Below are 12,924 nucleotides of genomic sequence, written 5' to 3' on the forward strand. Positions count from 1 at the left end.
ACATATAACGTAACTGCGCTGTCTTCAGCCACGTACGAAACATTGTTCACTTTTCTTTGTCGCTTTGAAAACTTTAATCACATTTATTCCTTTCAAATATGGAAAAAAAGAATTTCACGACTGCTTTGTTTAGCAACTTCTTCTTAGCTACTAACGTTCGATTTTACAATTTATTCGTTCATACAATTGGGACAGTGTTTCATCGCAAAACGCAATTTACGGGGTATTTATGGCAATATTTATGAGGATATTTGCGTTCGCGTTAGCTCGTAAAAATCATCTCGACGTCGAAGCGTTCTGACGGTCGCGTTTAATTCCAGCCGAACGGTAATTCTTTTCGAAGCAACTACTCGATCGTACCCATAAACTTGCGTAAATTCCCAATTTGGAAAACCGTGTGGCGAATTGTCGAAACTCTGATTTATCAGAGCGATCGATAACTCTGCAACATGGCGAACGGAGAGGCGTAAATTGTTGCACTTCATTTCACCTTCATCACATGCCGCGGCGCCGGCGCGGCGCATCGTTATCCGAAATTTCGACCTTTCAATGTGTGCCACGATTGGTCAGTTTACGTATTTTTTTGAACAATTACCATTCCATTTACGAGTTGGGACGATCGATGAATCGAGAAATAAGGACTCGAGACTTTTAGATTCTATTGTCGCGGTGTCCTCGTGCGAAGAAATCGGTTGGAGCAATAAGGGGCGGCTCCTCGAGCTTTCCCTATAAACCGCGTAAATTCGCAATCTGTGAGACTACGAAACGAGTCGGCGAAGTTGTGATTTACGACGCGTTCCGCCGCCTGTATACGGGACAAGAGGAAAAGAATAGGGTAGCGGGTACGTGTGTATACGCGTATATGGAGCGTCGGTGGGCGTCGGTGGGTGTCGGTGGGCGTCGGTGGGCGTCGGTGGGCGTCGGTGGGCGGCGGTGGCCGTCGGTGGGCGGCGGTGGGCGGCGGTGGCGACGGTGGGCGACGCTGGGCGGCAGTGGTCCGGGAAAAATGCGACGTCGCGCTTCCTCGCAATAACTTCCGAAGGAAAATTCACGATAATAGAGACTACTGCCTGTGAATTCCGCATGCAAGTGTGCTTACGCGTCTCCTTCTCTAACCTCTATCCCTCTTTCTCTTCGCCCAATCCCACATCTCCCACCCTCTCTCTTTTCTTTCTTTATTTCTTGGCCGAACACATGCACATCCCCTTCTTTTCCTCTGGATACCCTCTCTTTCTTGCGACCCGAAACGAAGTCCGTGGCAAACCAACGAGCTGAGCTAGACAAATAGTTCCGCTGTGAAATACCGCTGCCTCCTTAAAACTTTAAAGTGTTTCGAGTAATCCTAAAGCGCGACTTTAGATCATGAAGATACCTTCTCTGCCTTTCCTTCTTCGTCCTCTATCCGGTTCCGATCCTGCTCTTTTCCCTTTTGCTAACCTTGCCTAAACGGCGCGGCAGCGTTGCGAAAATAATTTATGTAGTTGCAAACAAGCGAATAGTACTTATTAATGTTTGCCATTACGGAAACCCTAAACATCGTTTTCTTTTGACGTCACTACGTATACGAGTAGGTATAAAACATACGAAGGGGTAACTCTACGAACCGAAGTAATACGAAAAACAAGAGTTATGAAATGATGGATTGTGGGTTGGGAATGGTAACAATAGTGGAACAGGGAAAAAGATGTTGAAACAAACCAGGCTCAACGATCAGCATGACTGTATCCATCCGTCCCTCCGTCGGTCTGCAGGAATATTTTCCAACATCGTTTGGTGTGACCGCCGCCAAAGTCAATTCAGAGATTGTCCGAGCTGCGCCCCTTTCCGTTTCCACGTTTATACCCCCTCGGGCCGCCTATAAATACATTATAATGCAAGGTACAATTCAGCGGAACATTGGACAACCATTGAGGCGTTTTTCACTCAGTGTGTAACGCGTGTGTTTACAATTAATACCGCTGGATTCGTAAAATATACATTACGTCGACATTGGTTCACGGTGTGCGATCGCAAGAATATTCCGTTGCAAATATAGCAGAACGAAAAATTAAATAAATCTCTCGAAATGGTGGTGTGTAATTTTGTAGCAAATTCAACAAGATGAATTGCGAAAAGCTTTTCGGTTAAATGAGCATCCGGTCACTATTACGATTTCAGTTATAATTGAAGTACTTTCTATCCGCAATATGAACCAATTGCAATCTACTCGATCATTATTTTCTTTCCGATATATCACAGTTATACCTCCAGATTTTGTAGCTTCTTTATACGCGTAAAAATGTATTTCCCGAAAGAAAAGGCACCGAACGATTGATCTAGAAACAAGTATTACCCACTCTGAAAAAATCTAGCAAAGTATATCCACCTGACAAAGTTGCGCAAGACAAGAAAATGATGTTACCTGGAATGTTAGAAGTTTATTATCCCGAAGCCATTGCACGCCCCTGATGGGCCGAGTCTGATACGGAGACAATATGACGCATCTCAAGGTGATCGTCGACCCCGATGACACCCTCTGCTCCCGAGGACCCATTATGGCCGCCACTGGTGCTGTGCTCTCGTAACCTGCAACCCATGTACGGACAAATATCGTACGGCATTTATCGAAGCTATTATGCGGCTTTAAGGTAACGTGAAGTCATCTCTTGGTGAATACCGTGCTTGTTAACTTCATTATGCACTTTTAATTCTGAATGACAAACTTAGACCTTTTTGATGAAAAAAGTCAGTTCGTTACATGTTCCGTAGTTTCAGAAGCGGATTCGTTGATGGATGTAGAAGAAAAGTAGATGAAATTCCATGAATCAATCTGACGAAGGTGAAACAGATTCCTTGATTCCTCTGGATGACTTCATTAAGAAACTGGGTTTCCTTCCTCAGTTTTGTTGATTAAAACACCCCTCGAGGCGAATTAATTACGCTCACCAGTAGAAATATTGCCGGCAGAAGTTGAAGAAGTCCTGGGAACGATCTACCGTTCACCGCAACGAACTTTCCCTAACTTTTTAATTGACAGCATCAACCGGTATGACATATCGCGAACGCTTCGTAATTGATGGAATCCGTTCTCGGCTTTACCATCCTAATGAAGAACAAATGCAGCGTGCGAGAGAAGGAAGTAGCTCTAATTTCACGTTACGCAATAATTTTAATTAACGCGAACGCGACCAAGAAGGCCAAAGTAAAGTATTTCAGGCTGAAGTAGCGAAAATGAACACGATGAAAATAGTGAAACTCTCTCTGAGACGTACCGTCAAGTTTTTACATTTCAATGTAGAGGGTTAGGCCAAGCACTCGCCTAATATGCGTGCCGTCACGGAATCATGCCGCCCCTGCTCCAATTCGCGCTTAAAATCAGAAAATGTGACCTCCCTTTCCGTTAGCTGGAGCTATTAACATTCCAGGTAAAATAAATTATAGTAACGTTTTAACGCAATCGCAAGAACCGTTGTAAGCAAAGTAATAAAACTAGCTATAGACCTGCTCCAAGAGAGTTAGAGGAGTCGACGTCAATCAGATCACAATTATGATGTACTTAACGAAAGTCACGTGTTAAGTCTTGCCGCTATCGATATTAAAACGCGACCTATTTCTCTAACCTCTATGCACAAGACGGAGAAAAAGAGGCAGGCGACGAGAAAAAGTGCGAAAAGGTGGAAGGAGACGGTTCGTCGGTGATTGCTCTAGGTTGAGAGATCCGTCTCCGGAAATTGGAGTTTCAAGTGCAAACAAACAAGAGGACTGCCTCGTTCGCAGTACACCGACGATGTACGCCCTTATAATTCATTAGAAGCGAAAGAGAAAAACAATGAAGTCGAGGAGCGCTGGCACCGTACGTCCCATGACACATGCTACGATAATGCTGGAACAAATGTATATTATTCAGAATTATGGACCAGGGTTGAGACTCATTTACCGCTACGTTCTCTTTACTGAGCGGTCGGAGGTGCAGTTATAACCATGCAGTTAGGTGACGAGGAAAAAGACGCAAGGGCAGAGGAGGTTTCCCAGGACTCCTCAGATTAAAGATAATCCTATTAGACTTGAATTAATCCCCAGGGAACTGCATTTCTCCTCAACAAAATATTACGATATGCCGTTATTACTGTATACAGTGCAGCAGCCTGTCTTTCAACCATTTTTCTTTTCTTTGCACTTCTTTCGTTTCACTGTGAAAACTCTTCCAATTATTGTTACGTCGTTTAATCATCTTTACCTTAAATTATTATCGATAACTGTTACTTGTTAAGAAAAATAAAGAATCAAAGGCAATTTTTCTCTGTACGTGTGACAGTGATTCCACGACTGTTCGACGAGGAAAGAAGAGAATTTCTGACAAGCTGAAAGTAATAAAGAAAAGGTTCAGAAATCTCACGTCCCAAGGAATGAAACGATGGAACTTGGAAAGAATTATGAAGCGTCTAGCAGGACGTTGAAAGAAGAATCGACGACAGATCCCGGCCGTCAAAGCCAGCAAAGAAGCGCACTTATCTTTAAGTGATTGATGTCGACTGAGTCTGGTAAAGAAATAAAAAACGTCCGTCGAATGATTTTTTAACGAGATAACGATATATAAAAATGCGTCGCAACATCCTCGTGTTTGCCGCAAAAAAAAAACATTAAACTCCGCTACTATCAGTTATTCACACATAAATTGTAAATTGGCAATTGATTTTTGAAAATTGATGCAATATCGTTTCTTTCACACCACCGAATGGCTACGGATACATTCGAGTTCGATATCACTTGAAGAATTCCCATCGGTCTCGCAATTTTCTAGCCATCTACACGATAGCGATTCTAAATTTGCGAACAGAAATTTAAGTATCGCTCTGAGAGCGACTGAATACCTCCTACGCGTTTGGAATATGCAAATCTAGTAACAAAGTTTCCCCTGATATATCTGCGAACCTTTCCTACAGAATATCGCAGAGAACAACAGAAATATCTAATAATTTGCTTGTCTAAAAGTTCCCGTGCAACCGTGCGCCAACAAACACAAGCAAACAGATACAAATGTCCGTTCTAATGGTGCTCGTATAAGCGTACGTACGAATTACAAACTGTATCTACTTGAAAAACTGCTCGACTCCCATATTTACGTGAAAGAACTCTATCAAATCGTCGTAATTTTAAATCCTACGTATAATTTTCTTTCAAGTTCTTATTAATCTTTCATGTACTCATCTCATCGAAGGAGAAATTGTATTCATCGCGAATCTGTTTCAGTTTGAGCTACAATGAAGCTAAGAAATCACTGGTGCCGACGTACTACACAGATCTGTCTAAAAATAAGTTTTCCTCTCCATGATGCACACTTACTTATACGCGTCTGCTGAGAATGCGGTTCGTCGTAACCCTCCGGCTTGTCAGACTCTAAAAGCAAAAATGCAGGTTGGTCATCAAAATGTAACCTAATTTGTCATACACGATCACAAAGTAAATCGGAGGTGAATAATAGGAAAGAAATAATATGCCACTTTTTAATTATCAATCAAATTATTATAATAGGACTATTGACACTTTCATCAACTAAGAATTCATTTTGTATGTACATACACTAGATTCTTTGTGCAAATAGCGAATACTAACGTTATTTAACGAGAACTAGTTAAGGCCAATTCAATTTAGTGGGCAGATTTAAATAAAGAGGGGAAGAGAAGTTGTAATTACCTCGTACAGAGAGCTGTACAGCGTACATCATCTTGGGCTCGGTATTCACCTGGCATTCGTACTTGCCCGAGTCAGCCTTTCGGGCATTGTCCAGTCTAAGGGTCCATGCATCGCTTCCTGATGTGTGCTGAGGTGCAAACCTCGTGTCCGAGCTAAACAGTGTGTCTGCCGATGTGAGAATATGAAGGTCCTTGCTTCTCATCCAGGACACCTGGAACCAGAGAAATTCGACGTTGACATTGCAACAAAATGAAATTACTGCAAACTAGTAACGCCTCAAATAATGAAACTTACCGTGTTATGCATCATCATACGACTATAATTCGCATTTCGTATCGACCGGGTCGAAAGGGTAGGTACTTTACTCTACATTTTTGGGGGAAACTTTATTTGACCCCCTACTCTACAGGAAAAAACGCCGCTATCACTATCCAACACGGAGCTACTTTGGCACGAAGAGTAAAAGTTTCTGCACTAATGACGCGCATTCGTCAGCATAACGTTATTTAGGCTCGTTCGAAATGTACGGCTACAAATGCGGTCTACCCCTTAAAACTGAAGCTCGAGAGGAATGCACACTTGCGGCCCGTAAATCAGCGCTCTGTTACGACTTATTTCCTTCCCGGCTCACTACTTTGCACTCGTGTTACGAGGAACGTAATACATAACATAGTAACATGTTACGACGTCGTTACCCTATGACCGAGATAAAGAATAGTGACTGTTAAGAGAAAGTTCGGATAAAGAGGAAAAGGGAAGAAGATAAAGGTGGAATTTAATGGAGCGACGCGCGAAAATCTCCATTACTTGGACGGGTGAAAAGAAGAGAAGGCGCGTGCGCGCGCGCGCACGGTCGAGGGGTGGGGAAGAGAGGAAACGTTTGAAAACTCCACGTCGAGGAAATGTGAATTCCATTTATCGAACGCAAAGAAGAGCAGACCGATATTTATATAGCTGTAATTTTATTCGACACGAAAAATCATACCACGGGAGCAGAGAGCTGTTTTTATCGCGTGATATATCAACTGTAAGCAACTTAATATACGGCACAACTATTCTTTCTTGTAGCGAGAATAAAATTGCGATTTTCTTATGTCACTGGCAAGCTGCATTAATAAAATGCAGCAATGAGCACAAGCAACGGATCTGCGTTCCATAGTTAGAGGTACCCTTAACATATCTTATTGCTCCGAGCTAAATAATTAATGCCCTAGATAAACTCAAGGTTTATGTAGGTACCAAAAGAGGCGGGTAGGAGGAGTTTACTGATTACTCAGTTAAATTCACGAGTTTCCCAACTCCCGAATTATTTCCCGGATCGTGTTGTCCAATTCATCAATTCTTATGAGTTTTCTCCTCCTTCGCATCCTTCCGAGGAAGAAATTCGACCTTAATTCTCTTGATGTAGTTCGCTTCAAGATATTAGTTGTACCTTTGGCAAATGTATTTTAGCTTTGATCAAGGCACCACTGTGTTTCTCTTCTTCTCTCCGAAGGTAACTAAATTACTTTCCTCCTTAAGTAATTTCTATTACTTTCTGCAATTCGAGAGAATTTCTTGAAACGTAGATAGATAAATAAATGAACGCACAAGTACTAAGAGTAAACATCTAACCGAGGACAGTGCGCGCTAATATTGATCTCGTCCCTGTTTCGACGAAACGACATTTTAAAGGAATCAATACTTAAAACTACTCTCTGGATGTGCGATTCTCTCTAATAACCCATTCCGTTTGAAAACTTCGTTCTGCAGAGACCAAAGATTTACAGTAGCTACTATTAGAGAGGTGGTAGGAGCATGTAACAGCAACGACTCTTAACAAGCCGTGCCACCTTTCTCGTCATAATTAATATTTCCCATGACTCGAAGGATATGCATACATAGTTGTGATGCCATTTAAGAGAGGATCAACGAATGAAGGGAGAATAGTTCGCAGTCAGTCGAATATGGTCAGTGGACATCGGCTTATCGGATCGCTCGTATTTTTCGCCGTTCGACGGGCCAAACGGTGGGATATTAGATATCCGGTTATCGAACTGCAGTCATTTCCGATCTGCATCCAGTTGCTATTTTCCCATTGGTCGTTCGACGAAAGCGTGGAGCAAAGTGGGAGAAAAGAAACGATCTCGGTTCGAGATGATTTGTTGGAAGAACGTATCGAGGGCTCGCTGAAGCGTTGGTAAAGACGTGAGATCTAAATTGCGATCGTTTCGCATCCGGTCCCGCGATTTTTAATAATGTCGTAATATCCAGCTTACGAAGTCGAAGCCAGTTCAGGGCGAGGGGAGGGCAGCAATAACCCATTGGTGAGAAAAAGAAATACTAGTCCTTGGGTCCCATACATTCCGGCAGTCTTCGATTTATCGTCGTCGTAAAAACAACAATGCCGATACGAATTCGTTCCTGTTGATATTATTCAACGAAAAGCAAAGGAATTCGGATTAATCGGTAATTAAATCGAGGCGACGAGGCTGAGCGAAATGCATACCTCTCTGTATCTCCTTCCGCGATGAATCGTCGTTGCGTGGGTTTCGGCATTGTACCTTGTTGTCTGGCTGGTGTAGAAAAGGTGGAGCTGCAAGTCTAGGAGAATGCGCGGCATATCTGTGTCAAATGTAACGAGAAGAGAATCCGGCGCCGCGTGTGGCTGATTTATACAATAATAACGTAAGCGGCACACGGCGGAGCGTAATGGTCGACGGCGTTACGGCGAAGGTCATAACATTAGGGGTGAGAAGAATGTACGGTGTGGCGGGAGGACCGGTGTATCACGGCATTTGGTCGTATGCCAGTTTACCACCGAAATAGAACGGGCTTTGAGGTCGCGGGGGAGAGGAACGAGAACGGAAAAGACGGAAAAGGCGGAAAAAGGCATACGGGGTCCGTCTCTCGCGCGAGTGGGAGACAAAAGGATGGCAATATACGGAACCGGCATAACCGCTTTCATCTGCTGCGTCGACACAGTTTGCCGGATAAAAATGCAACTGCTACCAAGTCGTTGCGCCGCAACCTTACGAGCCTCGCTGCTCGTTCAGCGCGTCCGCCTCGAGCGCCATTCCGACGCTCGCTTTCGCCAACCGGCCACCTCTACACGCGACACCGTTCTTTCTCCAATGTTTCTTAAATTAGGCGCTTCCGTGTCGACGCAACCAACCTGACAAATTTTCAATTTCTTTTCACGGCATTTTTACAACCAATTCATTTCTTCATCAAAATCTTCTTTCATCGAGCATCGTCCTATACTTCAACTGTCTGACACTTCAACGAATTTTCCAATCGACTCCATCTTCTGTTACCTTTTTTCCTACACTTAGTATTGCACTTAGTATTTTAGAAATTATCGTTTTTCATCAAAATTATATACTTCTTCTGACGTAGTAACGATAGGAATAATTTATAAACTGACTTTTGCACCAGCACGCCGCGACCGTGCCGCGCTGTGCCGTACTAATTATTCTTGTCGCTTTGGAATCGTACCGCATCGCTCCACAGTCAAATTTACATCTTCCTACAACTTTTTATCGAACAAATAATTCCTTGAAACGTAATTTTCTGCCCAAAAATACTTACAGAACTGCTATTTTTCATTCGTTAATCGATCACGACCATCGATTCATTCTGTTCAGTTCAGTTTTAATCTCCTAATAATCGTAGGTATTCCCAATCTTTTCGAGAATAAATATTTCTTCAACGTCTCTGGAAAGATCCTCTTCGTATAATAAATGTTTCATTTATCATCTCAAAAAGTGAAACACTTACTGTTAGATAGAATTAGAATTCACTATAGGAACATTAGCGCAATATACAGAAGGATATGGAGAATTTTTGTCCATCCACCAATACGAAAATGTGTGCAGTCCGTTTTTTAATCCGATTTCGTTTATCGAGGAAAGTCGAATATCGTTAGCAAAAAACTGTGCGAGGGACCGAGGGATAGCATGCACGATCCATCTATCCATCGAAGTGGATTAAATGACATAGGAGGGCAGCTCGTTTGTGATTTTTTTAAACCTTACGACAACAGCAATACTTTTAAAATCGATCAACTCCGAATCATTGTTTCACGATTTATCGATTATTAGGCATAAAGAATTTGCTTCCTCAGCCAAGCACGAAACACAAGATAATTTAAATAATGTGTTACTACGCTTAAGTCAGTGTAAGGAGCTATTTTAGCGCCACTGCATTCGACTAAATGCAACTAAACGTATAAGATACCCTATAGAGCTTCTATGAACATACAATGTAACAGCATCACCCACGTGTTAGGCGGGAAATGTAAGCGCGGCGTAAACCTGATCTCGACTAACCTAAGCTAATCGGTGACCAACATTGATCCCAGGTCACTGAGCTTTCATCGATTACTTTCCTCATGCTACACGTTGCATCGACCGAAACAATAATGCCGTTCGATTAACCGTGTGCCTCCAACTCCCAGCGTAACTTCAAAAAAAGCCAAAGTCATTTGTTATATCCGACGGATCGCGAAAGTGAGAAAACTGACCACGGAGAAAAAGAAAGGAAACGAACTCGTCAGAGAAACGAGGCCAAATTCGTTCTTTATCATGACGATGCGACGCGACACTTTAACAGGTAAAACCTTATTGCAGCTGGAAAAACTATTTAATACAGAAAACTCCCGTTTATTACTTATACGTATTTTAATAGGATTTTTTCCAATCTAATCTACTTATAATAGTCACTCCCTAGATGTATGAGGACCGAAACTCATATCCCCGCAGGCTTTGTCACGTCTCCCTTTGTTGCATACAATAGGAGTACATATCGCCTAACTGGAAGTTATCACGGAGTACATCGACTCGACCGTTCAGAGAACATCGAATTACGATTTCTCGTATAGCGTTCCGATTCAATTAACTTCCTCCATATTGCTGAAGGATAGAAACAAGCTTCCGTGGACAGGGTATTTCTGGAATGATAATAATGCGCAATATAGAACGCGTAATTAAACAATAAGGCTGGAAACTCTATTGAATCTATTAAACGCACCTCTCATTTGCATCTTATAGATTTATTTCCTTCAGTTTGTTTTTCCTTGATTCTCGCCTAATTCTTTCGCAAAAATATATTCTATACATTTTCTCCTGTAACTAAACAAACCGACTGACGGTAGTTGAAACTAACTGAAATCATAGAAGCTCCAGACCGAGTATTTTCATAAGAATTCTCATAAATTGTATGGTAAAGTATACCTTGTTAAATATTGTGAAAACAGAATAAAGTGGAAAATGCTCTTTCCCGTTTCAGTTTTTCTATTCATTTTCAGTCTATGGATATGTGCAATCACAATTTAGAATTGCTTCTAATACAAAAGAGACGACTGAAATAGGGCAAAGGTCTATCATGAATGGTTTGATAAATAAAAAGTAACATATTCGCCTCGTTTCCAGTATTGCAATCTATTTGCGAAAGAAATCTTACGGTTTCGTGTTTTCCTCTCGTACTGGAAGATGAGAAAAGTAACACGAAGGGTAAGAAAGACGAATGTAGAAAAGGTGGAGTATGAACACAGTTTAACCGTCGACAGAATTTCTTAGCGAACTAACTTCGTTAGTGATCAAAGGTGTCTTTCTACCGCATCAAAGTTGCATCTGTAGATACACAGAAAATGAAACGAGAATAGAATATGTACACAAGGCGAGAATGAGGGGAGAAAAGGAAAAAGAATCTTTTGCATGATGTAATCGAGGAAGTGAAATATAAGTAGAAACAAGGGTAATGAATATGAGATAAAAATGAGATCGGCAGAACGAAACAGATCGAAAAAACACGAGAGAAATTATATATAATTATAGAGAGAAAAGTTATATAAAACTATTTTTTCCAGTTTCGATAAGCAAGTACGAAACTCCGTCAAAAATTCTGTTACGGTTTCATTGAAAGGTTTACAAACAGCTTTAGTTATGAGTGTTGCTTCTACGTACTTGAAACGAGAATATGGATACATCGTGTGGTACATCGAATGAGATGCAAAGTAGCGGGGAAAAATGAGAAAAAATATGTATACGTAGCATCAAGTTCATATATAAGCTTATCTTCTGTGCTGGAAATCACATGAGTTTATGTAAAGAATAGTAATTACCAGTTTACTATTTCGTCGAACAAATTCAGAAAACATGGTTTCACGTAGAGTGCGAGCAGCTGCTCGTTTCGTACACATTCATTGTAAATTTCAAAAGTTAGTTCTCTGTTTTTCTATAAAGTCTATGAAAAAGAGAGGTAGCGCTAAGAGTCGGCTTTATCCTGGCACTGTTAACAAAACGAAACGTAAACAACGCAGACGTAATTCATCGGACAAAGTTACACGTCATTAATCAACAGGACGTCACGATTTGGATAGATGAAACGGCGTAATATCTTTAAATAATGAGAACGATATTTGCGTTTCATTTGCGAGGGTGTTTTTATAACGGAACACAATTTCGACGAGTCGACGAAAATAGCAGATAGACCAGAGAATAATCCGGCCCCTGGAACTATAAATTTTTATTTTCTGCGCTTTTAACGTTTTCACTGGGAATAGGCTACAATTTTTCTGCCCGGCTGGTAAGTGCTCGTTGGTTGTACCAATAGCGTTTTATACAATACTGAACCGTTGATGGTTCCATCCTGTGACACTGAAAGACTCGATCCCCTGTTGAATTCTCTGAATTCGGAACAACAGGCTCGTTTTTTCTCCCACTGTACTTTTTCGACAATTCCATATCAGATACTCATTGTTTCCGATAGGCACAATCTCCATAGCCCATCCATTGTGTTCAATCAAGATTTATTACCGAATACCGATTATTAGTATCAATTACGATTATCGATCTCTCTCAATTAACTTCGGTTCAATAATATACTACCTGTGACGTGTCAAATACATAACTCTATGTTAGAGGGCGGGAATGAAATGAAATGTCAAACCTTGAACTAAATGACCAGCAATTATGGGAATAAATATTGACAAAATGATGGAACGAGGCAGTAATGAAACATATCACGACAAGGTACCATACTCTCACATCGGAAGAAGTGTCCACTTGGAAAGAGTGACTTCGTCGTTAATTATCGCGAGCTAAATTCTCTGGTTAAGTCCAGTAAACCTGACTTAGAGTAACTCCGTCCCATCTTCATTTAAAATTTACACGGAGCTTCGAACTCGGCTTAATGCATTGACCTGCACGGTGCATGTAATTCGCTACTACCTCGAGCTACTTTAACGCTTAACATAGTATCGAGTTCTAT

The 12,924-nt window shown here is 41.5% G+C and overlaps 2 protein-coding genes across 3 annotated transcripts in view; both read right to left on the bottom strand.

Annotated features, from left to right (window-relative positions):
- LOC143182783 (zwei Ig domain protein zig-8) overlaps window positions 1-12,924 on the bottom strand; it is a 48,714-nt gene that overhangs the window by 4,179 nt on the left and 31,611 nt on the right. The window contains exons 3-7 of one of the 2 annotated variants that reach the window (XM_076384005.1): window positions 5,674-5,884; window positions 5,323-5,376; window positions 2,402-2,565; window positions 1,699-1,855; window positions 1,092-1,276 (exon numbers count right to left, since the gene is read on the bottom strand). In XM_076384005.1, coding sequence (XP_076240120.1) covers window positions 1,176-1,276; window positions 1,699-1,855; window positions 2,402-2,565; window positions 5,323-5,376; window positions 5,674-5,884 — 687 coding nt within the window. In that variant the 3' untranslated portion in view covers window positions 1,092-1,175. Of the gene's footprint in view, window positions 1-1,091; window positions 1,277-1,698; window positions 1,856-2,401; window positions 2,566-5,322; window positions 5,377-5,673; window positions 5,885-12,924 lie in introns of those variants that run through there. The other variant, XM_076384004.1, reaches the window with a different exon arrangement.
- Window positions 7,805-8,393, bottom strand: LOC143184156 (uncharacterized). Its single transcript, XM_076386188.1, has 3 exons — window positions 8,341-8,393; window positions 8,162-8,277; window positions 7,805-8,076 (listed from the first exon to the last, which is right to left on the bottom strand). The coding sequence occupies exons 1-3, from the start codon at window positions 8,391-8,393 to the stop codon at window positions 7,928-7,930; spliced, it is 318 nt and encodes a 105-aa protein (XP_076242303.1). The 3' UTR covers window positions 7,805-7,927.

This window comes from Calliopsis andreniformis, chromosome 9, assembly GCF_051401765.1.
Source record: "Calliopsis andreniformis isolate RMS-2024a chromosome 9, iyCalAndr_principal, whole genome shotgun sequence".
NCBI lineage: Eukaryota > Metazoa > Arthropoda > Insecta > Hymenoptera > Andrenidae > Calliopsis > Calliopsis andreniformis.